The sequence below is a fragment of the Microtus pennsylvanicus genome, chromosome 11 (assembly GCF_037038515.1).
Source record: "Microtus pennsylvanicus isolate mMicPen1 chromosome 11, mMicPen1.hap1, whole genome shotgun sequence".
Classification (NCBI taxonomy): Eukaryota; Metazoa; Chordata; class Mammalia; order Rodentia; family Cricetidae; genus Microtus; species Microtus pennsylvanicus.
The window spans coordinates 50010446-50037227 of record NC_134589.1 but is presented as its reverse complement, the minus strand read 5'-3'; the positions used below and the strand labels follow the sequence as shown (position 1 = coordinate 50037227).

At 39.6% G+C, this 26782-nt stretch overlaps 2 protein-coding genes across 2 annotated transcripts in view; both read right to left on the bottom strand.

Moving 5' to 3' along the window:
* Positions 1-3959, bottom strand: part of LOC142831594 (NACHT, LRR and PYD domains-containing protein 1a-like) — a 33486-nt gene extending 29527 nt beyond the window's left edge. The window contains exon 1 of the mRNA XM_075941807.1: positions 2245-3959. Within this exon, the coding sequence (XP_075797922.1) occupies positions 2245-3959 (1715 nt within the window). The remainder of the gene's footprint in view (positions 1-2244) is intronic.
* Positions 3960-10063: 6104 nt separating this feature from the next.
* LOC142860483 (NACHT, LRR and PYD domains-containing protein 1b allele 4-like) overlaps positions 10064-26782 on the bottom strand; it is a 35096-nt gene continuing 18377 nt past the window's right edge. Inside the window, exon 9 of the mRNA XM_075991804.1 lies at positions 10064-11730. Coding sequence (XP_075847919.1) covers positions 10064-11730 — 1667 coding nt within the window. The remainder of the gene's footprint in view (positions 11731-26782) is intronic.

Genomic DNA, 26782 nt, shown 5'->3' with positions numbered 1-26782 from the left:
CCTCTAAACTGAAAGCGAGCCCCCACAATCAAATGTTTTCTTGTCATGATGTCTCTACACCAATAGGAGCCCTAACTAAGCCATTCACCCTCCTTTATCCCTTGACTTTAATCAAGGTCCACCCATTTTCCTTATGTGCAGTGGCTTCCTACTTCTCTCCCTGCCTTGTCTGATTTTCCTCTCAATTTTACTTTTTCACTGTTAGTCAAAGCCTCTCCCAATCCCTTAGGGTTGTTTCTAGGTTCTGAAGGCCACTGTACCTGCAAGCAGGCTGGTGTTCCTTGTTTCTCTGACCCTATCTAGTCTCTTTCTCTGTACATACTTGGAATTCTGAAGCTCCACACAAAGGCACTTCTATTTCCATCATCTGTATCGAGGCCCTTCAGGGCTCACTTCTTTATAACCATAAACACTTAGAAGCAACTTATATGGGCCAAGAACAGGAAAAACTCAATTCACTAAGATAGTCTCTCTAGGCAATATCAGAAGGCAATTCAGAAGATTCAGAATGGTGTTGTCCTAGGCTTTCAGGACCAGAGAAGAGTCTTGATTCATTAAGAAAATAAACGTGAATATAAGATAACAGAAATTGTGTGGCTCAGGAATCCCATAGAAAATTATATACATAAAAGATAAAAGGGGGTGTCATATTCCTTCTTTCATGCTGTTAATCAAACCCAGGGTCTTGGGCTTATTAGGTGAGGTGTTTTAAATGACAGGTCACCTAGACATGCAAATTTGAATGCTTGATCCTTAACTCTCTTTGAAGAGGCTTAGGAGGTTTGACTTCGTGGGAAGAAATACATCACTGGAGATAGGATTTAAGATTTCAAGGCCCTGAGCCACACCCAGTACATTCTTTGTGCTTTGTTTGTGGTTGAAGACTTGAGCTCTCAGCTGCTGCTCCAGTCACATCCTTTCCCTCTGCCACGATGGACCCTGATCCCTCTGGACAGAAGACCAGATAAACTCTACTATAAGTTGCCTTGGCCATGGTGCTTTACCACAGCAACAGAAAATTATCCCACAGAGTAGGCAATCTCTCTACCAAATGAGTAACATCCTTAGTCAATGACATTTTGAGACAACATTACACTATATAGCCCAGGCTAGGCTGGGACTTCTGACCTTCTTGTTTCGGCCTTCTGTGTTTGGGATGACATGTACACACTCAATATTTAATGCTGCTCTCTAAGAAATGGAATTATGTAGGATACTAATTTTATGTTGTTTTGATAATTGATAAATCCTCACTCTTCTGCAGCAAGTATGTTTTTATTATTCCATCCTATTAATAAAAAATAAGAGTCATTGAGACAACTTCCTACATGTATATAACACAGTTTAATTACATTTGTTTTCTTTGACCAGTTTTCCCTCCTCTCCTCATCCTCTTCCTGTTCTCTAACCTTTGCTCCACTACTCTTAAGCTACTTATTTTTCACATGAGCTCTTGCTGTGTTATTCAGATTTGGTGTCAAAGTCCTCCACACTAGATAACTGTTGTTTCTGATTATTTCAACAGCCACACCCTGTGTAATTAGAGTAGTTGGTTTTCTTCTCTTCCAATTTTGAAATCTTTGGGAGAACAACTGTATTTCTCCTCTTGCAATTGATTGGCAGGGCCTGATACTAAATCAGTGCTTATCGAAACATCTAAAGAGGAGAGAGACACCTACTGAAACTGGTTTACCACTTCTGCACAGTGAAAGGAAACCCTGGAATACAAGGTCTACATTGCTGCTGGGATCGGTGGACATTAGGACACCCTCAAGCTGAGTGTCAGGCTCATGCTGCCTTCATTGACACATATAAGAAAAGCATCTGATCACGAAAAATGTAGGGACTCTAATGCATATGCCTTCTGGGGTGGGAAGACCTCAGGTTCAATGTACTTGTCATGGTGAGAGAAGATGATGCCTGCAGGAATTGGATGAGGTTTCTCTCAGAGAGAAAGCATGATGAGCGAGAGGACCAGTAACTGTGGGTCATTTGAAGCTTGTGAAGGGTGAAGAGGATTTGAATCAGAGAAGGTGGGTGGTCCTTACCGAGCTCATACCTCAATTGCATAGTTAGGCACACAGAGGCAAACAGAGAAATGTGGTCAGATTCAGCAGTTAGATCTCGCTGGTGACCTGGATCCTGATGACCCGAAACCAACTAAGAGTGCTTCTGGTGCTCAGAACATGTGTGCTCATGCAATCCACAGGGAAGCTGGAGAGAGGGCTGTGTCTGGATACTCACAGAACCATACTGGGGACCACTGGCCTTTGTCCCTGTTGTCCACAAGCGTTCAGCTGAAGCCTTTCCACATGGTGGCAGAACTTAATGCAGAAAGTGACCACCATGAGTTCCACATCTGTCTGGACCACCAGGTGGTTAATGCTTTTCTGGAACACTGGGTATAGCATATCCACTGAGGCATGCACCTTTGTTCCCTGAAAACTGTACATTACATCTGTCAGGAGGTCTCCATCCTGAGTCTCATACAGACAATGGAGTAAATCCAGAGTATCTGGTTGATGGTGTTGGGTTTCCTCTAGGATGTGCCATTGTAGGTACAACCTTGGCTTCTGAAGCAAACTGCAGGCAAAGATCGTCTCTATTTCTCTCATTCCTCTTTTACCTGAAAGACCAAATAGGAAGCGCACAGTGGGTGCCTCAAACATGTCATGTCTTCCATAGACGTCATCCAGTGTTCCCACACTTCTGTAGACATCAATATAACCATGTCTTGGCACATCAGTCTCCAATACATAGGACATTGCTGCAAAGAACTCCTGGAGATACAAGTGGGCAAAGCTGTAACTCAGAGAGACAGGATGCCTTTGAATGATACCAGTCTTCAGGAAAGTGGCAATGTCATCATCATCCAATCTTTGGATCCAAAAATCTCTCTCACTGAACAAGGTCCTTCTTTGGAAGATTCCCTCAGCAGCCAGAGAGCAGAGTGTTCTGAGCTGGTTCCTCAGGGCATAACCTGAGAGAGCCTGGGAAAGGTATTTCAGGTAGAGCTCTGTGGTGGTCTGTGAGGTCAGTGAGAGGTCTTCTCCCCGATCCATCTGCTGCTTCAGGCAGGTGCAGACCAGCCAGGACACCCAGGGCACCTCACACAGTGTTGAGAGCACTGGGTTTGATTTAACCAAGTTAAAAGCTGCCATTGCTTCTCTTTCCTCTCTGAAATATTTGTAGATGTATTCCTTCCGTCCAGACTTAGAGAAGCCCAGGACTTCCACCCAACGTGGCTGCCTCAAGGAAGGAATAAATTTCTTCAGAACTTTGGTTCGAGCTGTGAGCAGCAAGGAAGCCTGAGGCAGGACAGATTTCCCCAGCAAACTGCCCAGCAGTGTGTGCACAGGTTGTGTCTGGCTCCAATGCAGGCAGAGTTCAGGATTCTGATCCTCCAAGACCCATTCTGGCTCATCTATGCCATCCAGAATGAAGAGCAGCTTCTCAGGGTGAGACAGGATCTCCCTGATGGGAGCTGCAGGCACAGTCTGGTCTTTTGCTATGAGCTCAGCCAGACTCAGCTGCTTGCACTGGGCCAGCTCTCTGCAGCTGAAGTAGAAAACATGCTGGAAGCGATCTCTGTAGAGCTGGCCTTCCTCCCATGCTCTCCTCACCTCTCTGGCCAGTGTTGACTTTCCAGTTCCAGCCGCCCCCTCTAATACAACAAGTTGAGGCTCTTTCTGGGTATCCAGGCTTGGACAAAATAAGTTTTGGATCTCAATCAGATGTCCTCTTTCCTCTTCTTTATATTTATGCCATCTTTCCCATTCCAAGGTCTCCCAGCCTCTTGGGCAAGGTTTTTGTAGAAGTAGTAGCTGTGTGAAATTTTGCAGCAAATCATTTGTTTTCCAGGTCTGTGTGGGGTAAAAGTTTTCTCTTCCTTCGCTTTGATGTATTTCTGAAATGTTTAATAAATTATGGAGAGAAAGATGGAGCATAAAGGAATACATTAGAGTTGTTTATTCTTTGTTTCATTCTTTCCACCTTTCAACAACTATGGCACCTCTCTAAGCTGTACATCATACTGGATACACATTTTGGGTGTTAAGAATGTGAGCTTTAGCGCAGAAGAATTTAGTTCAGGTCTTCACTTGACTAATAATAATAATAATCACAATAATAATAATAATGATGTATGATGTTCATTCACATTTCAGATATTTATTGATGTCTTACTCTGTGCCAGACCTGCTCTTGGGGTTGAGTATAAAGGGTGAGTTCACAGACACAACTCTGTCCTCATTCTGTCTATGGGATGATCCAGTAGCTCTCCTGTATTTGTTGTTAAAAATAAATCTGGAAAATGGAGAATGGTGACAGATCTTAGAGCTAATCACCCTTTGGGCCCTCTACAGTCTGGAATTCCACTGCCTTCTCTGTTACCAAAGGGATGGCCATTCATAGTTATTGATTTAAAGGATTGTTTCTTCACTATACCTTTACAAGAAAAGGATAGAATAAAGTTTGCCTTCACAGTGCCTACTTAATTCTCAGCCTACTAGGACATATCAATGAGCCATTCTTCCACGTGCAATGCTCAAACCCCCACCCTGTGCCGATACTTTGTCATCCAGCCACTGGAAATAATACATAAGCAATTTCCTAAGTCTATAATTTGTCATTACATGAATGACATTTTGCTATGGGATTCAAATATAGTTACTTTAAAAAGGATATTTGAAGAAGTAAATAAAGTCTTGCCTAAATGGGGATTACAAATTCCTACTGAAAAGTTTCAAAGAGGAGATTCTGTTAATTACCTAGGTTACAGGATAGGTTTATAGAAAATTAGAAATTAGAAGGCACAAATTAAAAGAGAACGGTTGTGGACTCTTAATGACTTTCAAAGATTATTAGGAGACATTTCCAGTCTACGACTGGCTGTTGGGATAACACCTGATCTAATAATTCATTTAAACAAAACCTTAGATGGTGATAAAGACTTGAATTAACAGCTGAAGTGGAAAAGGAATTGAAGATTGTTGAGGAGAAATTACAAGAGGCACATGTTGATAGGGTGAATCCAAATCTTAATTGTATTCTAGTCATATTGCCTTCCAGAAATTCTACTACAGGAATTTTAATGCAGAGGGATGATATCATCTTAGAATGGATCTTTTTACACATAAACAAAGTAAAAACTTAAAAACTTATGTGGAAAAGGTCTCTGAATTAATTACAAAAGGTAAATTGAGACTTTGACAATTAGCAGGTATAGATCCTGCAAAGATTATAGTGCCTTTTACTGATGAAGAAATAAAATATTTATGGGAAGATAATGAACCCTGGCAAAGGGCTTGTGCTAATTTTTTTGGAGAAATTAATAGCACTTATTCCAAATGATAGACTTAACCTCATAAAGAGAACCTCTTGGATTCCTCCCCAAATTGTATGTGATGCATCAATAACTGGAGCCCATACATTTTATACTGATGCAAATAAATCAGGGAAGGTAGGTTACAAATCAGAAGAATTAAGTAAGGTGGAACAAAGCCCTTATAATTCTGTCCAGAAGGCAGAATTAAATGCTATTCTTATGGTACTAAAGGATTTTAAAGAACCTCTCAATATAGTTACTGATTTACAATATGCAGAAGGAGTTGTCTTGCATATTGAAATGCCTAAATTTATACCAGATTATACAGAATTGACTTCATTATTTATCCAGGTGCAAGATATAATCTGGAATAAACTTTGTCCTATATACATAACACACATCTGAGCCTGTACAGGTCTGCTACGTTCTCTAGCACAAGGTAATGAAGAAATTGATCAATAACTGATTGGAAGTGTGTTGCAGGCCTCTGAATTTCATAAAAAAACATGTCAATAGTAAAGGTTTAAAGAAAGAGTTTTCTATTACATCGCTACAAGCTAAGGAGATTATAAAGAGGTTTCCTACTTGCTCTTTCTATAATCAAACACCGTTGCCTGCAGGGAGTCACCCAACGGGTACTCAAAGGAATGACATTTGGCAGATGGATGTGTTTCACTTTACGGAATTTGGTAAATTAAAATATGTACACCACAACATAGACACGTACTCAGGTTTTCAATGGGCAACTGCCTTGAGCTCAGAAAAGGCTGATTCATTTATCAGAAGTTATGGCCATCATGGGTATAACTGCACAAATAAAGACAGACAATTGTCCAACATGTATATCTAAGAAAATGAAGCATTTTTTCTGGCTTATTATAAGATAAAGCACATTACAGGTATACCAAATAATCCTACAGATCAAGCAGTTATAGAAAGGTCAAATCTTATTGTAAAGGATATGCTGAACAAACAGAAAGGGATAGAAAATACCCCTAGAAATATAACCTTGAATTTTATTAATGCTAATGAGAAAGAAACAACAGCAGCAGAGAGGCATTGGATAATGGAAAAAACTTCTGAATTGAATCAACCAGTATATTTCAAGGATGTTTTGACATCACCATGGAAACCAGGAGATGTACTGCATTTGGGAAGGGGTTTTGTTCATTTCCACAGGAGAAGAAAAATTATGGATACCATCAAAATCAATAAAGATTTTTTTTTTGTTTTTCGAGACAGGGTTTCTCTGTGGCTTTGGAGCCTGTCCTGGAACTCGCTCTGTAGACCAGGCTGGTCTCGAACTCACAGAGATCCGACAAATTTCTTAAATGTCACATAGAACCTTCATCCAGCAACTGATGGAAACAGAAGGCAGAGACCCAAAGCAGAGCACTGGGCTGAGCTCCCAAAGTCTAGTTGAAGAGTGGGAGGAGTGAGAATATGAGCAAAGGGGTCAAGACCGTGATGGGAATACCTATTGAAACAGCTTACCTGAGCTAATGGAAGCTTACTACAACTCAGTCAGACAAGGAAGAAGTCAGCATAGGTCCATTCTAGTCCTTCTAAATGTGGGTGATAGTTGTGTGGTTGGGGCAGACTGCAGGGCCACTGGCAGTGGCACCAGAACTTATCCCTACTGCTTGTACTGGGTTTTAGGGAACCTATTCTCTTTGGATGGATACCTTGTTCAGCCTAGATATAGTAGGGAGGGCATTGAACCTTCCCTTAGCATAGTGCCTTACCCTCTCTGAAGAATGGATGTTGGGGTGGGGGGATGGGAGGAGGGTAGGGAGAAGGAACTGGGATTGGTATGTAAAATAAAAAGATATTTTTTCTTTTAAAAAAAGAATAAAGTGATATAAAAATAAAAAGAGTTGCCTTGGTCAAAATGTCTCTTCATAGCAATACAAGGCCTAAGACAGTGAATGTTTATATGACTGCTTGTCTGTTTGCACTCTATGCATGTAGAAACCTGCAGAGACTTGAAGCAGGGCATTGGATCCTCAAGAAGTGTAGATAAAGGTGATTGTGAGCCATCTGATGTGGGTGCTGGGAATGAATCCACACCCTCTGAAAGAGCACCAGGCTCTCTTAATGGTGGAACCAGTCTTTCAGTTCCCACAGGATGGTAGTTTTGATGCGTGTTTAGTATGTACACTGACTGAAAGTGGAACTTCAGAACGTGCTAATATGAAACAAGAGGCATCATTATAAACCACACACAGAAGTTGCTCACCATGGTAGTTAGAAAGAAAATGGCGATTAAAGAGAGCTTCAACTTTAGAAGGTATGGACTTGTTGGAGGAGCTATGGTCTTGCTGGAGGAATTGTTTCATTGTGGAGGTGGAGGCTTTGAAGTCACATATATGTTCAAGCCACACCCAGTGAGACAGTCTATTTCTAGCTGCCTGCTTATCAACATGTAGCAGCTACCTCTCCAGCACTGTGTCTACCTGCAAACTGCCCTATCCCACCATGATGATAATGGGCTGAACCTCTAAACTGAAAGCGAGCCCCCACAATCAAATGTTTTCTTGTCATGATGTCTCTACACCAATAGGAGCCCTAACTAAGCCATTCACCCTCCTTTATCCCTTGACTTTAATCAAGGTCCACCCATTTTCCTTATGTGCAGTGGCTTCCTACTTCTCTCCCTGCCTTGTCTGATTTTCCTCTCAATTTTACTTTTTCACTGTTAGTCAAAGCCTCTCCCAATCCCTTAGGGTTGTTTCTAGGTTCTGAAGGCCACTGTACCTGCAAGCAGGCTGGTGTTCCTTGTTTCTCTGACCCTATCTAGTCTCTTTCTCTGTACATACTTGGAATTCTGAAGCTCCACACAAAGGCACTTCTATTTCCATCATCTGTATCGAGGCCCTTCAGGGCTCACTTCTTTATAACCATAAACACTTAGAAGCAACTTATATGGGCCAAGAACAGGAAAAACTCAATTCACTAAGATAGTCTCTCTAGGCAATATCAGAAGGCAATTCAGAAGATTCAGAATGGTGTTGTCCTAGGCTTTCAGGACCAGAGAAGAGTCTTGATTCATTAAGAAAATAAACGTGAATATAAGATAACAGAAATTGTGTGGCTCAGGAATCCCATAGAAAATTATATACATAAAAGATAAAAGGGGGTGTCATATTCCTTCTTTCATGCTGTTAATCAAACCCAGGGTCTTGGGCTTATTAGGTGAGGTGTTTTAAATGACAGGTCACCTAGACATGCAAATTTGAATGCTTGATCCTTAACTCTCTTTGAAGAGGCTTAGGAGGTTTGACTTCGTGGGAAGAAATACATCACTGGAGATAGGATTTAAGATTTCAAGGCCCTGAGCCACACCCAGTACATTCTTTGTGCTTTGTTTGTGGTTGAAGACTTGAGCTCTCAGCTGCTGCTCCAGTCACATCCTTTCCCTCTGCCACGATGGACCCTGATCCCTCTGGACAGAAGACCAGATAAACTCTACTATAAGTTGCCTTGGCCATGGTGCTTTACCACAGCAACAGAAAATTATCCCACAGAGTAGGCAATCTCTCTACCAAATGAGTAACATCCTTAGTCAATGACATTTTGAGACAACATTACACTATATAGCCCAGGCTAGGCTGGGACTTCTGACCTTCTTGTTTCGGCCTTCTGTGTTTGGGATGACATGTACACACTCAATATTTAATGCTGCTCTCTAAGAAATGGAATTATGTAGGATACTAATTTTATGTTGTTTTGATAATTGATAAATCCTCACTCTTCTGCAGCAAGTATGTTTTTATTATTCCATCCTATTAATAAAAAATAAGAGTCATTGAGACAACTTCCTACATGTATATAACACAGTTTAATTACATTTGTTTTCTTTGACCAGTTTTCCCTCCTCTCCTCATCCTCTTCCTGTTCTCTAACCTTTGCTCCACTACTCTTAAGCTACTTATTTTTCACATGAGCTCTTGCTGTGTTATTCAGATTTGGTGTCAAAGTCCTCCACACTAGATAACTGTTGTTTCTGATTATTTCAACAGCCACACCCTGTGTAATTAGAGTAGTTGGTTTTCTTCTCTTCCAATTTTGAAATCTTTGGGAGAACAACTGTATTTCTCCTCTTGCAATTGATTGGCAGGGCCTGATACTAAATCAGTGCTTATCGAAACATCTAAAGAGGAGAGAGACACCTACTGAAACTGGTTTACCACTTCTGCACAGTGAAAGGAAACCCTGGAATACAAGGTCTACATTGCTGCTGGGATCGGTGGACATTAGGACACCCTCAAGCTGAGTGTCAGGCTCATGCTGCCTTCATTGACACATATAAGAAAAGCATCTGATCACGAAAAATGTAGGGACTCTAATGCATATGCCTTCTGGGGTGGGAAGACCTCAGGTTCAATGTACTTGTCATGGTGAGAGAAGATGATGCCTGCAGGAATTGGATGAGGTTTCTCTCAGAGAGAAAGCATGATGAGCGAGAGGACCAGTAACTGTGGGTCATTTGAAGCTTGTGAAGGGTGAAGAGGATTTGAATCAGAGAAGGTGGGTGGTCCTTACCGAGCTCATACCTCAATTGCATAGTTAGGCACACAGAGGCAAACAGAGAAATGTGGTCAGATTCAGCAGTTAGATCTCGCTGGTGACCTGGATCCTGATGACCCGAAACCAACTAAGAGTGCTTCTGGTGCTCAGAACATGTGTGCTCATGCAATCCACAGGGAAGCTGGAGAGAGGGCTGTGTCTGGATACTCACAGAACCATACTGGGGACCACTGGCCTTTGTCCCTGTTGTCCACAAGCGTTCAGCTGAAGCCTTTCCACATGGTGGCAGAACTTAATGCAGAAAGTGACCACCATGAGTTCCACATCTGTCTGGACCACCAGGTGGTTAATGCTTTTCTGGAACACTGGGTATAGCATATCCACTGAGGCATGCACCTTTGTTCCCTGAAAACTGTACATTACATCTGTCAGGAGGTCTCCATCCTGAGTCTCATACAGACAATGGAGTAAATCCAGAGTATCTGGTTGATGGTGTTGGGTTTCCTCTAGGATGTGCCATTGTAGGTACAACCTTGGCTTCTGAAGCAAACTGCAGGCAAAGATCGTCTCTATTTCTCTCATTCCTCTTTTACCTGAAAGACCAAATAGGAAGCGCACAGTGGGTGCCTCAAACATGTCATGTCTTCCATAGACGTCATCCAGTGTTCCCACACTTCTGTAGACATCAATATAACCATGTCTTGGCACATCAGTCTCCAATACATAGGACATTGCTGCAAAGAACTCCTGGAGATACAAGTGGGCAAAGCTGTAACTCAGAGAGACAGGATGCCTTTGAATGATACCAGTCTTCAGGAAAGTGGCAATGTCATCATCATCCAATCTTTGGATCCAAAAATCTCTCTCACTGAACAAGGTCCTTCTTTGGAAGATTCCCTCAGCAGCCAGAGAGCAGAGTGTTCTGAGCTGGTTCCTCAGGGCATAACCTGAGAGAGCCTGGGAAAGGTATTTCAGGTAGAGCTCTGTGGTGGTCTGTGAGGTCAGTGAGAGGTCTTCTCCCCGATCCATCTGCTGCTTCAGGCAGGTGCAGACCAGCCAGGACACCCAGGGCACCTCACACAGTGTTGAGAGCACTGGGTTTGATTTAACCAAGTTAAAAGCTGCCATTGCTTCTCTTTCCTCTCTGAAATATTTGTAGATGTATTCCTTCCGTCCAGACTTAGAGAAGCCCAGGACTTCCACCCAACGTGGCTGCCTCAAGGAAGGAATAAATTTCTTCAGAACTTTGGTTCGAGCTGTGAGCAGCAAGGAAGCCTGAGGCAGGACAGATTTCCCCAGCAAACTGCCCAGCAGTGTGTGCACAGGTTGTGTCTGGCTCCAATGCAGGCAGAGTTCAGGATTCTGATCCTCCAAGACCCATTCTGGCTCATCTATGCCATCCAGAATGAAGAGCAGCTTCTCAGGGTGAGACAGGATCTCCCTGATGGGAGCTGCAGGCACAGTCTGGTCTTTTGCTATGAGCTCAGCCAGACTCAGCTGCTTGCACTGGGCCAGCTCTCTGCAGCTGAAGTAGAAAACATGCTGGAAGCGATCTCTGTAGAGCTGGCCTTCCTCCCATGCTCTCCTCACCTCTCTGGCCAGTGTTGACTTTCCAGTTCCAGCCGCCCCCTCTAATACAACAAGTTGAGGCTCTTTCTGGGTATCCAGGCTTGGACAAAATAAGTTTTGGATCTCAATCAGATGTCCTCTTTCCTCTTCTTTATATTTATGCCATCTTTCCCATTCCAAGGTCTCCCAGCCTCTTGGGCAAGGTTTTTGTAGAAGTAGTAGCTGTGTGAAATTTTGCAGCAAATCATTTGTTTTCCAGGTCTGTGTGGGGTAAAAGTTTTCTCTTCCTTCGCTTTGATGTATTTCTGAAATGTTTAATAAATTATGGAGAGAAAGATGGAGCATAAAGGAATACATTAGAGTTGTTTATTCTTTGTTTCATTCTTTCCACCTTTCAACAACTATGGCACCTCTCTAAGCTGTACATCATACTGGATACACATTTTGGGTGTTAAGAATGTGAGCTTTAGCGCAGAAGAATTTAGTTCAGGTCTTCACTTGACTAATAATAATAATAATCACAATAATAATAATAATGATGTATGATGTTCATTCACATTTCAGATATTTATTGATGTCTTACTCTGTGCCAGACCTGCTCTTGGGGTTGAGTATAAAGGGTGAGTTCACAGACACAACTCTGTCCTCATTCTGTCTATGGGATGATCCAGTAGCTCTCCTGTATTTGTTGTTAAAAATAAATCTGGAAAATGGAGAATGGTGACAGATCTTAGAGCTAATCACCCTTTGGGCCCTCTACAGTCTGGAATTCCACTGCCTTCTCTGTTACCAAAGGGATGGCCATTCATAGTTATTGATTTAAAGGATTGTTTCTTCACTATACCTTTACAAGAAAAGGATAGAATAAAGTTTGCCTTCACAGTGCCTACTTAATTCTCAGCCTACTAGGACATATCAATGAGCCATTCTTCCACGTGCAATGCTCAAACCCCCACCCTGTGCCGATACTTTGTCATCCAGCCACTGGAAATAATACATAAGCAATTTCCTAAGTCTATAATTTGTCATTACATGAATGACATTTTGCTATGGGATTCAAATATAGTTACTTTAAAAAGGATATTTGAAGAAGTAAATAAAGTCTTGCCTAAATGGGGATTACAAATTCCTACTGAAAAGTTTCAAAGAGGAGATTCTGTTAATTACCTAGGTTACAGGATAGGTTTATAGAAAATTAGAAATTAGAAGGCACAAATTAAAAGAGAACGGTTGTGGACTCTTAATGACTTTCAAAGATTATTAGGAGACATTTCCAGTCTACGACTGGCTGTTGGGATAACACCTGATCTAATAATTCATTTAAACAAAACCTTAGATGGTGATAAAGACTTGAATTAACAGCTGAAGTGGAAAAGGAATTGAAGATTGTTGAGGAGAAATTACAAGAGGCACATGTTGATAGGGTGAATCCAAATCTTAATTGTATTCTAGTCATATTGCCTTCCAGAAATTCTACTACAGGAATTTTAATGCAGAGGGATGATATCATCTTAGAATGGATCTTTTTACACATAAACAAAGTAAAAACTTAAAAACTTATGTGGAAAAGGTCTCTGAATTAATTACAAAAGGTAAATTGAGACTTTGACAATTAGCAGGTATAGATCCTGCAAAGATTATAGTGCCTTTTACTGATGAAGAAATAAAATATTTATGGGAAGATAATGAACCCTGGCAAAGGGCTTGTGCTAATTTTTTTGGAGAAATTAATAGCACTTATTCCAAATGATAGACTTAACCTCATAAAGAGAACCTCTTGGATTCCTCCCCAAATTGTATGTGATGCATCAATAACTGGAGCCCATACATTTTATACTGATGCAAATAAATCAGGGAAGGTAGGTTACAAATCAGAAGAATTAAGTAAGGTGGAACAAAGCCCTTATAATTCTGTCCAGAAGGCAGAATTAAATGCTATTCTTATGGTACTAAAGGATTTTAAAGAACCTCTCAATATAGTTACTGATTTACAATATGCAGAAGGAGTTGTCTTGCATATTGAAATGCCTAAATTTATACCAGATTATACAGAATTGACTTCATTATTTATCCAGGTGCAAGATATAATCTGGAATAAACTTTGTCCTATATACATAACACACATCTGAGCCTGTACAGGTCTGCTACGTTCTCTAGCACAAGGTAATGAAGAAATTGATCAATAACTGATTGGAAGTGTGTTGCAGGCCTCTGAATTTCATAAAAAAACATGTCAATAGTAAAGGTTTAAAGAAAGAGTTTTCTATTACATCGCTACAAGCTAAGGAGATTATAAAGAGGTTTCCTACTTGCTCTTTCTATAATCAAACACCGTTGCCTGCAGGGAGTCACCCAACGGGTACTCAAAGGAATGACATTTGGCAGATGGATGTGTTTCACTTTACGGAATTTGGTAAATTAAAATATGTACACCACAACATAGACACGTACTCAGGTTTTCAATGGGCAACTGCCTTGAGCTCAGAAAAGGCTGATTCATTTATCAGAAGTTATGGCCATCATGGGTATAACTGCACAAATAAAGACAGACAATTGTCCAACATGTATATCTAAGAAAATGAAGCATTTTTTCTGGCTTATTATAAGATAAAGCACATTACAGGTATACCAAATAATCCTACAGATCAAGCAGTTATAGAAAGGTCAAATCTTATTGTAAAGGATATGCTGAACAAACAGAAAGGGATAGAAAATACCCCTAGAAATATAACCTTGAATTTTATTAATGCTAATGAGAAAGAAACAACAGCAGCAGAGAGGCATTGGATAATGGAAAAAACTTCTGAATTGAATCAACCAGTATATTTCAAGGATGTTTTGACATCACCATGGAAACCAGGAGATGTACTGCATTTGGGAAGGGGTTTTGTTCATTTCCACAGGAGAAGAAAAATTATGGATACCATCAAAATCAATAAAGATTTACTTTGAAAAGGAGAAGCCTCTTGAAAAAGAGAAATGACAGCTCATCCACAATGGTGACAATCATACAGGTGGTAAGGAAACCTCATAAGTATTAGGGCAGGATTCTGCTCTTATCTTTACAGAAAAGTAGACATCATCAAAAATTCAAGAGACCCTGGATGCTTGAATGCTGACAGAAGAAAAATTAACTATCTATTAAGGAGCATCTAGAAAACAGAGTATGGTTTATAAATCAAGGTTTGGGTTATGCTTACATTTACACACACACACACACACACAAACACATTAATATATTCAGCTGGTTTTGGAGCTGGACAATGGCTCTGTTCTTCTCTAAATCCAAGCATGTTGTTAAAGGAAACATTTAGAGTTTCTGTCTCATATTGTGAGCCATCTGTTTTGATGCAGAAAAAAGACTTTAGGAAAAAAATCTTATTTTCTCCATGTTATTTCATAAATCATGTACTTCATTGAATGTATGTTTATATGAATGATATTTAAGTTTTCCATGATGAACAATAGATTTTCCTATAGATCTTTTCCCTGCAGTAATCTTTGAAGTTTTCAGGAAGAAGATGGGGCAGCATAGCAACAATGCCATCTAGTTGAGATGACATCATGATGCAGACAGTGCTACTATATAACTGCTTTTTTGGGTACCAGCTGCTGAAATGGTGCACCTTTTTATGACATCCTGGACCAACTCCAAATAAGAACTTTGAAAAACAAGCCCTATCTATTTACTGCTCAGAAATCGTTTGTAACTATACTAGACAGTAATTTTGAAACTTAACTATCACTTTAATTTTGCAGAATCCCATTAAGAGAACATCGCCCCCATGACAGCGGGAAGCAATTTTAGAAGATGACGCCCCATCCCCAAAAAGCTTGTCCATAGGGTTGGGAACACTGCTTAGGGGTTGTTGATTATTACTTATATTAGATAGAGGTGATAAATGTTTTTGTTCAAAACACGGGGGATAATAATAGTGGGTAATAGAATGAACACTTGTGAGCTATTATTCATGGATAATTTACATTGGTAAAGTTTTGTATATTGATGCAAGTTCAAATTATATTTCTTATTTTTTGTTTACATTATTTGTACACCTATGCAAAGTTATTCTGTCAGATTGTATATATGTATATTCTTATCTATGTTTAGGACATATCCACAGATACAAAAAAATATCAGTGTCCACCTGTGTCCTATCTGATTACCACGGATTAAAGTTAGAAGGCAACAACAATGCTACCCACCGAAAGCCGACAAACTCATGGAAACTGAACAGTCAACTACTGAACCACACCTGGGTCAAGGAAGAAATTAAGAAAGAAATTAAAGTCTTCCTTGAATTTAATGAAAATAAAGAGACAACATACTCAAACCTATGGGACATTATGAAAGCAGTGCTAAGAGGAAAGTTCATAGCACTAAGTGCCCACTTAAAGAAAACGGAGAATGCATACACTGGGGACTTAACAACACACCTGAAAGCTCTAGAAAAAAAAAGAAGCAGACGCGCCCAGGAGAAGTAGAAGACTGGAAATAATAAAACTGAGGGCCGAAATCAACAAAATAGAAACACAGAAAACAGTCCAAAGAATCAATGAAACAAAAAGCTGGTTCTTGGAGAAAATCAACAAGATCGACAAACCCCTATCCAAACTAATTAAATGACAGAGAGAGAACACACAAATAAATAAGATCAGAAATGAAAAGGGGGACATAACCACAGACACAGAGGAAATTCAGAGAATCATTAGATCTTACTACAAAAGCCTGTATAACACAAAATTGGAAAATATAAAAGAAATGGACACTTTTTTAGATAAATACCATATACCAAAGTTAAACCAGGACCAGGTGAACAATCTAAACAGACCTGTTAGTCGCAAAGAATTAGAAGAGGTTATCAAAAACCTCCCTACCAAAAAAAGCCCAGGACCAGATGGTTTCAATGCGGAATTCTACCAGAACTTCCAAAAAGAGCTAATACCTATACTCCTTAATGTATTCCACAATATAGAAACAGAAGGGTCATTACCAAACTCCTTTTATAAAGCTACAGTTACTCTGATACCAAAACCACACAAAGACTCAACCAGGAAAGAGAATTACAGGCCAATCTCACTCATGAACATCGACACAAAAATACTCAACAAAATACTGGCAAACCGAATCCAAGAACACATTAGAAATATTATCCATTATGATCAAGTAGGCTTCATCCCAGAGATGCAGGGCTGGTTCAACATACGAAAATCTATCAATGTAATCCACCACATAAATAAACTGAAAGAAAAAAATCATATGATCATTTCATTAGATGCTGAAAAAGCTTTTGACAAAATTCAACACCCCTTTATGATAAAAGTCTTGGAGAGAATAGGGATACAAGGATCGTACCTAAATATAATAAAAGCTATTTACAGCAAGCCAACAGCTAACATTAAATTGAACGGAGAAAAACTCAAAGCCATCCCACTAAAATCAGGAACACGACAAGGATGTCCACTCTCTCCATACCTCTTCAATATAGTGCTTGAAGTTCTAGCAATAGCAATAATACAACATAAGGAGATCAAGGGGATTTGTATTGGAAAGGAAGAAGTTAAGCTTTCGTTATTTGCAGATGATATGATAGTATACATAAGTGACCCCAAAAATTCTACCAAAGAACTCCTACAGCTGATAAACACTTTTAGTAATGTGGCAGGATACAAGATCAACTCCAAAAAATCAGTCGCCCTCCTATACACAAAGGATATGGAAGCAGAGAAGGAAATCAGAGAAGCATCACCTTTCACGATAGCCACAAATAGCATAAAATATCTAGGGGTAACCCGGACCAAGGAAGTGAAAGACCTATTCGACAAGAAGTATAAGTCTTTGAAGAAAGAAAGTGAAAGACACCAGAAAATGGAAGGACCTCCCTTGCTCTTGGATTGGGAGGATCAACATAGAAAAAATGGCAGTTCTACCAAAAGCAATCTATAGATTCAATGCAATCCCCATCAAAATCCCATCAAAATTCTTCACAAATCTGGAGAAGACAATAATCAACTTTATATGGAAGAACAAAAAACCCAGGATAGCCAGAACAATCTTATACAATAAAGGAACTTCTGGAGGCATTACCATCTCTGACTTCAAACTCTATTATAGAGCTACAGTATTGAAAACAGCCTGGTATTGGCATAAAAACAGAGAAGTCGACCAATGGAATCGAATAGAAGACCCTGACATTAATCCACAAACCTATGACCACCTGATTTTCGATAAAGCAGCTAAAAGTATACAATGGAAAAAAGAGAGCATTTTCAACAAATTGTGCTGGCAAAACTGGATGTCAATCTGTAAAAGAATGAAAATAGATCCATATCTATCACCATGCACAAAACTCAAGTCCAAATGGATTAAAGACCTCAATATCATTCTGAACACACTGAACTTGATAGAAGAGGAAGTGGGAAGTACTCTACAGCACATGGGCACAGGAGACCACTTCCTACGTATAACCCCAGCATCACAGACACTAAAGGCATCACTGAATAAATGGGACCTCCTGAGGCTGAGAAGTTTCTGTAAAGCAAAGGACAATGTCACTAAGATAAAAAGGCAACCCACTTACTGGGAGAAGATTTTCACCAACCCCGCAACTGACAAAGGTCTGATCTCCAAAATATATAAAGAAATCAAGAAACTAGACCGTAAAAGGCTAATCAATCCAATTATAAAATGGGGCACTGAGCTGAACAGAGAATTCTCAACAGAAGAACTTCAAATGGCCAAAAGACACTTAAGGTCATGCTCAACTTCCCTAGCGATCAGGGAAATGCAAATCAAGACAACTTTAAGATACCATCTTACACCTGTCAGAATGGCTAAAATAAAAAACACCAATGATAGCCTTTGCTGGAGAGGTTGTGGAGAAAGGGGTAAACTCACCCATTGCTGGTGGGAATGCAAACTTGTGCAACCACTCTGGAAAGCAGTGTTTCGGTTTCTCAGGAAATTCGGAATCAACCTACCCCTGGATCCAGCAATACCACTCTTGGGAATATACCCAAGAGAGGCCCTATCATACAACAAAAGTATATGCTCAACTATGTTCATGGGAGCATTGTTTGTAATAGCCAGAACCTGGAAAAAACCTAGATGCCCTTCAATGGAAAAATGTATGAAGAAAGTATGGAATATATACATATTAGAGTATTACTCAGCAGTAAAAAACAAGGACTTCTTGAATTTTGCATACAAATGGATGGAAATAGAAAACACTATCCTGAGTGAGGTAAGCCAGACCCAAAAAGAGGAACATGGGATGTACTCACTCATATTTGGTTTCTAGCCATAAATAAAGGACATTGAGCTTATAATGCATGTTCCTAGAGAAGCTAAATAAGAAGGTGAACCCAAAGACAAACACATAGGCATCCTCATGAATATTAACCTTCATCAGGCGATGAAAGGAGACAGAGACAGAGAAGCACGGGATAGAAATCTCAAGGTCCAAATCAGGAGCAGAAGGAGACGGAGCACGAGCAAGGAACTCAGGACCGCGAGGGGTGCACCCACACACTGAGACAATGGGGATGTTCTACTGGGAACTCACCAAGACCAGCTGGCCTGGGTCTGGAAAAGCATGGGATAAATCCGGACTAGCTGAACATAGAGGACAATGAGGAATACTGAGAACTCAAGAACAATTGTTGTGGGTTTTTGATCCTACTGCACGTACTGGCTTTGGGGGAGCCTAGGCAGATTGGATGCTCACCTTAGGAGACCTGGATAGAGGTGGGCGGTCCTTGGGCTTCCCACAGGTCAAGGAACCCTGATTGCTCTTCGAGCAGATGAGGGAGGGTGACTTGATCGGGGGAGGGGGAGGGAAATGGGAGGCGGTTGCGGGGAGGAGGCAGAAAATCCTTAATAAATAAATAAATTTAAAATATATAAATAAATAAATAAAAAACAAAAAAATAAAAAAACCAAATTATATTTATTATTTTTTGTTTACATTATTTGTACACCTATGCAAAGTTATTCTTTCAGATTGTATATATGTATATTCTTATCTCTGTTTAGGACATTTTATATATTGAGACAACTTTTAGGATATATTTTCATATTGTATTATATATTACTCCTACATCTGATCAAGATACTTACAGACTGTTTACGTTTTGAGGTCATTGTCCTCATTTGTTGCACACTTGTTTATAGATTATTTAATATTCTGACATGAACTTTTAGTCTTTAATTTATACAGGTATTAATTATTATAGGCCAATAGTTGCTCATGTTTGTTGTACATACAGTCAGATCAGTTAGGTAATATAGATACATAGAGACTGTATACTATCTAGATAGGCAATTTTCAATCACTTTAAGGATCTGTGGAACATGGCTTTAAATAACTCAGGGTTCTGTAGACATAAGACATGACTGCTTCTGACAGCAACAGTCAATTCCTGAGAGAATGTTGAGCACCAAAGACACTCCACTTGGAGCTTGTTTTCTTCTTGGCAAAACTTGCCTTTGGGCAAGGAACTGATGATTCCTCAACCAGTGACAAGTTGCATGATATACAGAAATGGATAAGTGTGCCAAGACAGGGTAAGATGATTTTGAAAATTTTCCTTCCTCTGAAAATGGTCTGTCAGTTATGCTAGGCCTTGGCCAAAGTTGGTTTCTTCAAGGTTGCAAAATGAGACTTTGCTCAGGTAGCTAATTGTCTCTGTCATATATCGCTCAGTTTGGAAGCTACTTCATTGTACTTCCTGCCTGCTCAAGTAATATTATCTTCTTCTCAGGCCTTTGATGGAGTTGAAAATGATAGTCACAGTTACTGTACTCTTATGATCTAGACAATCCATTTCCTATACAAGACTTAGACTCCATAGGATAGAATGTTTATTAAAACATTTAACTTATGTTCCTTGCTTAATATTGTTTATGCAGCTTGTAGTTCTAATTATACTTGATATCTGTTCCTAGTATATATAGTTTTGTACTGGGTTTGGAACTCTCTTATTTAAACAAAAGGGGGAGGTGCTGTGGAGTACATTCTGCTCTTTTAGCCAATATCCTTTAAGATACCAACCCACATGGACATGGTCTCTTTTGCTTTAAACAGCAGCAGTAGTGCTGTACAAGAAGAGCCATGAGGAGAGGTGAGTGTGTACTCGAATGGCCGATGGGACACCCTGGAAAGGGAGCACAGGCACTATCCAATCCCCTAAACTTTCTGGTCCTTCAGTGGAAGAGTCTCTCCTCGGCTACTGCCTTTCTCTTCTTATCAAATGCCAGCTTGGCCCCAGGCACCTCGTCCCATCTGCAGGGTCATAGGATCCTCCAACTCAGCCTGCTGTGGAACTGAGGGTCTGCGGACAAAGTGGTGAGGGCAACTGCTGTAGGAGTTTCTTTGTTCTACTGAGCCTGCACCCAGCAAGGCTGCCCTTTTGTCTGTGAGGTCCCTGGCAAGTAAGTGACCTGGATCCTGTATCAGAGGTTCCGTTCGGAGGGCCTTCTTCAGAGTGGAGAGGAGCTGAGAGACAACTCCATTGCTGAGGGGACCTAAGAGAGGGCAGACCAAGAAAAACCCCCAAGTACAGAGGTATCCACAGCAAAGATTGGACCAAGCTGCCAAGACTCTCCTAACAGCATTTGAAGAAAGAAGTGGGCAGGTGCCAATTCAAGAATTTCTCCAACAATCTGAAAAGCAACATGACAACACCAGAATCCAGTGAACATACAACAGGAAGACTTGAACACCCTAATCCATAAGAAGTAGAAGAAATAGACTTTAGATGTAACATTATGAAAATGTTAGAGATCATTAAACAGGATGTGAAAAACTCCTTTAAAGAAATGGATGAAAGCCGGGCAGTGCTGGTGCATGCCTTTAATCCCAGCACTCAGGAGGCAGAGGCAGGTGGATCTCTGTGAGTTCGAGGCCAGCCTGGTCTACAAGAGCTAGTTCCAGGACAGGAACCAAAAGCTACAGAGAAACCCTGTCTCGATAATTCCCCCCCCCCAAAAAGAAATGGATGAAAAGACTAACAAAAAGTTAGAAGAAATTAATAAATCCCTCAAAGATATCCAAGAAAAAGCAATAAAACAGGTAAGGGAAACAGTTCAAGAACTGAAAACTGAAATGGAGGCAATGAAGAAAACACAAACCAAGAGATGGTAGGAAATGGAAAACCTGGGTAAACGAACAGAAACTACAGAGACAAGTATCACCAACATAATACAAGAGATAGAAGAAAGAATCTCAGGTGCTAAAGATACTATAGAGGAAATAAACACACTGATCAAAGAAAAGAGCAAATGCAACAAATTCTCATCACAAAACATCCCAAAAATCTGGGACAACATAAAAAGACCAAACCTAAGAAGAATAGGGGTAGAAAGAGAAGAATTACAGCTCAAAGACCTAGAAAATATATTCAACAAAATTATAGAAGAAAACTTCCCCAACCTAAAGAAGGATATTCCTATGAAGGTACAAGAAGCATACAGAACACTGAATAGACTGGATCAAAAAATATCCCCTTGCCATATAATAATCAAAACACAAAACTACAGAATAATGAAAGAATATTAAGAGCTGCAAAGGAAAAGGGTCAAGTAACATATAAAGGTAAACCTGTCAGAATTACACCTGACTTTTCTATGGAAACCATGATAGCCAGAAGATTTTGGATAGGTGTGCTGCAGAAACTAAGAGACCATGGATGCAAGCCCAGACTACTATACCTAGCAAAGCTGCCTTTCACCATCGATGGAGAAAACAAGATATTCCAGGCTGGGCGATGGTGGCGCAGGCCTTTAATCCCAGCACTTGGGAGACAGAGGCAGGCGGATCTCTGTGAGTTCGAGACCAGCCTGGTCTATAGAGCTAGTTCTAGGACAGGCTCCAAAGCCACAGAAAAACCCTGTCTCGAAAAACAAAACAAAACAAACAAATAAATAAATAAAAATAAAAAACCAAGATATTCCAGTATAAAAACAAATTTAAACAATACATAGCCACAAAACCAGCCTCACAGAAATTAATAGAAGAAAAATCACAACCCAGGGAATTCAACAACACCCATAATAACTCAGACATCTAACAACCCTCCAAAAACACAACTCAGAGAAGGGAAACACCCAAAGTCTACCACCAAAAAAAAAAGTAACTGGAGTTAACAACCACTGGTCATTAATATCACTTATTATCAATGGTCTCAGTTTACCTATAAAAAGGCAAAGGTTAAGAGAATGGATGTAAAAATTGGATCCAACATTCTGCTGTTTACAAAAAAACGCACCTCACCCACAAAGACAGAAATTTACTCAGAGTAAAGGGTTGGGAAAAGGTTTTTCAATCAAATGGACCTAAGAAATAAGGGGTATTGCTATGCTAATATCTTTACAAAATTGACTCCAAACTAAAATCAATCAGAAGGGATGGAGACGGACACTTTATACTCATAACAGGAATAATTCGTCACGATGAAGTATCAATTCTGAATATATATGCCCCGAATATAAAAGTACCCACGTATATAAAAGATACATTACTAGAACTCAAAGCACACATCAAACTCCACACACTAATAGTAGGAAACTTCAACATTCCTCTTTCACCAATAGACACGTCAACCAGACAGAAACTTAACAGAGAAATAAGAGAACTAATGGAGCTAATGAATCAAATGGACTTAACAGACATCTATAGAACATTCCACCCAAATAGGAAAGATTATACCTTCTTCTTAGCATCTCATAGATCCTTCTCAAAAATAGATCACATACTCAGTAACAAAGCAAACTTCCACAGATACAAAAAAATTTTAGTAACCACCTGTGTCTTATTGGATCACCATGGAATAAAGTTAGAATTTAACAACAATTCTACCCCCAGAAAGCCTACAAACTTATGGAAACTGACAGTCAACTACTGACCCACACCTGGATCAGGGAAGAAATAAAGAAAGAAATTAAAGTCTTCCTTAAATTCAATGAAAATAAAGACACAACATACCCAAACCAATGGGACACTATGAATGCAGTGCTAAGAGGAAAGTTCATAGCTCTAAGTACCCACATTAAAAAAAAAAAAAACGGAGAAAGCTCACATTAGAGACTTAACAGCACAGCTGAACACTCTAGAAAAAAAAGAAGCAGACTAACCCAGGAGTTGTAGAAGACTGGAAATAATCAAACTGAGGGTTGAAATCAACAAAATAGAAACATAGAAAACAATCCAAAGAATCGGTAAAACAAAGAGCTGGTTCTTTGAGAAAGTCAACAAGATTGACAAACCCCCATCCAAACTAATCTAAACCCAGAGAGGGAACATGCAAATTAACAAGATTAGAAATGAAAAGGGGGACATAACAACAGACACTGAGGAAATTCAGAGAATCATTAGGTCTTATTACAAAAGCCTATATGCCACAAAGTTGGAAAATGTAAAAGAAATGGACTTGTTTTTAGATAGGTACTATATACCAAAATTAAATCAAGAGCAAGTGAACAATTTAAATAGACCTATAAATCGTGAGGAAATAGAAGCTGTCATAAAAAACCTTCCAACCAAAGAAAGCTCAGGACCAGATGGGTTTCATGCAGAATTTTACCAGAACTTCCAAGAAGAGCTGATACCTATACTCCTTAATGTGTTTCACACATTAATAGAAAAAGAAGAGTCATTGCCAAACTCTTTTTATGAAACTACAGTTACCCTGATACCCAAACCACACAAAGACTCAACCAAGAAAGAGAATTACAGACCAATCTCGCTCATGAACATGGATGCAAAAATTCTCAATAAAATACTGGCACACAGAATCCAAGAACACATCAAAAAAATTATCTATTATGAAAAAGTAGGCTTCATCCCAGAGAGGCAGCATTGGTTCAACATACGAAAATCTATCAATGAGATCCATCATATAAATAAACTGAAAGAAAAAATCATATGATCATTTCATTAGATGCTGAAAAAGCATTTGAAAAAATTCAACACCCCTTTATGATAAAGGTCTTGGAGAGGTTAGGGATATAAGCATGATACCTAAATATAATAAAAGCAATATACAACAACCAACAGCTATCATCAAATTAAGTGGAGAAAAACTCCAAGCCATTCCACTAAAATAAAGAACAAGATAAGGCTGTCCACTCTCACCATAGTTCTTCAACACAGTGCTTGAAGTTCTAGCGATAGCAGTAAGAGAACATAAGGAGATCAAGAGGATTCGAATTGGAAAGGAAGAAGTTAAATTTTCGTTATTTGCAGACGATATGATAGTGTACATCAGTGACCCCTAAAATTCTTCCAAAGAACTTCTACAACTGATAAATACCTTCAGTGATGTGGCAGGATACAAGATCAACTCAAAAAAATCAGTAGTCCTCTTATACACAAATGATAGAGAAACAGAAAGGGAAATCAGAGAAACTTCACTTTTCATGATAGCCAAAAAAAGTATCTTGGGGTAGGGGCTGGAGAGATGGCTCAGAGGTTAAGAGCACTGGCTCTTCTTCCAGAGGTCCTGAGTTCAATTCCCAGCAACCACGTGGTGGCTCACAACCATCTGTACTGAGATTTGGAGCCCTCTTCTGGCATGCAGGCATACACTGAGGCAGAATGTTGTATACATAATAAATAAATAAATCTTTTTTAAAAAAGTATCTTGGGGTAACACTAACCAAGGAAGTGAAAGAACTATTTGACACTAACTTTAAGGCTTTGAAGAAAGAAATTGAAGAGGATACCAGAAAATGGAAGGATCTCCCATGTTCTTGGATGGGTAAGATCAACATAGTAAAAATGACAACTCTACCAAAGACAATCTATAAATTCAACACAATCCCCTTCAAAATAGCAACAAAATTCTTCACTGACCTTGAGAGAACAATAATCAACATTATATGACAAAAAGCCCAGGATATCCAAAACAATCTTATACAATAAAGGAACTTCCGGAGGCATTGCCATCCCTGACTTCAAACTCTATTACAGAGCTACAGTAATGAAAACAGCTTGGTATTGGCATAAAAACAGAGATGTCGACCAATGGAATCAAATTGAAGACCCGGATATTAACCAACAAACTTATGAACACCTGATTTTCAACAAAGGAAGAAAGAAAGCATCTTCAACAAATGGTGCTGGCATAACTGGATGTCAACCTGCAGAAGAATGAAAATTGATCCATATCTATCACCATGCACAAAACTCAAATCCAAATGGATGAAAGACCTTAAAATAAATCCGACCACACTGAACCTGATAGAAGAGAAAGTGGGAAATAGACTGCAACGCATGGGCACAGGAAACCACTTCCTACATATAACCCCAGTAGCACAACATTGAATAAATGGGACCTCTTGAAACTGAGAAGCTTCTGTAAAGTAAAGGACACTGTTAAGACAAAAAGGCATCCTAATGAATGGGAGAAGATCGTCACCAATCCCGCATCAGACAAAGGTCTGATCTTTAAAATATATAAAGAACTCAAGAAACTAGACTGTAAAAGGCTAATGAACCCAATTATAAAATGGGGCACTGATCTGAACAGAGAATTCTCCACAGAAGAAGTTCAAATGGCCAAAAGACACTTAAAGTCATGCTCAACCTGCTTAGCTATCAGGGAAATGCAAATCAAAACAACTTGAGATTCTACCTTACACCTGTCAGAATAGCTAAAATCAAAAACACTAATGATAGCCTATGCTGGACAGGATGTGAAGTAAGGGGAACACTCATCCATTGCTGGTGGGAATGCAAACTTGTGCAACCACTTTGGAAATCAGTGTGGGGGTTTCTCAGGAAATTGGTAATCAGCCTACCTCAGGATCCAGCAATACCATTCTTGGAAATATACCTAAAAGATGCCCAATCATACTACAAAAGCATTTGTTCAACTATGTTTATAGCAGCATTATTTGTAATAGCCAGAACCTGGAAAGAACCTACATGCCCCTCAATGGAAGAATGGATGAAGAAAGTGTGGAATATATATACATTAGAGTACTACTCAGTGGTAAAAAAAATAATGATATCTTGAATTTTGCATGCTAATGGATGGAAATAGGAAACACTTTACTGAGTGAGATAACCCAGATGCAAAAAGATGAATATGATATGTGCTCACTCATTAGTGGACTCTAGCCATAAAAAAAGGACATTAAGTCTATAGTTCACAAGCCTAGAAAGCCAAATAACAAGATCTATCCAAAGAAAAACATATATAAATCCTCCTGGAAATTGGAAACAAACAAGATTGCTGGGCAAAAGTTAGGAGCATGGGAGTTGGGGTAGGGGTGGGGCTGGGGTTGGGGGAAGGGGTGAGGGGGAGAGGGAAGGGAGAAGGGAAAGACTAGGGAGAGCTTGGGGGAATGGGAGG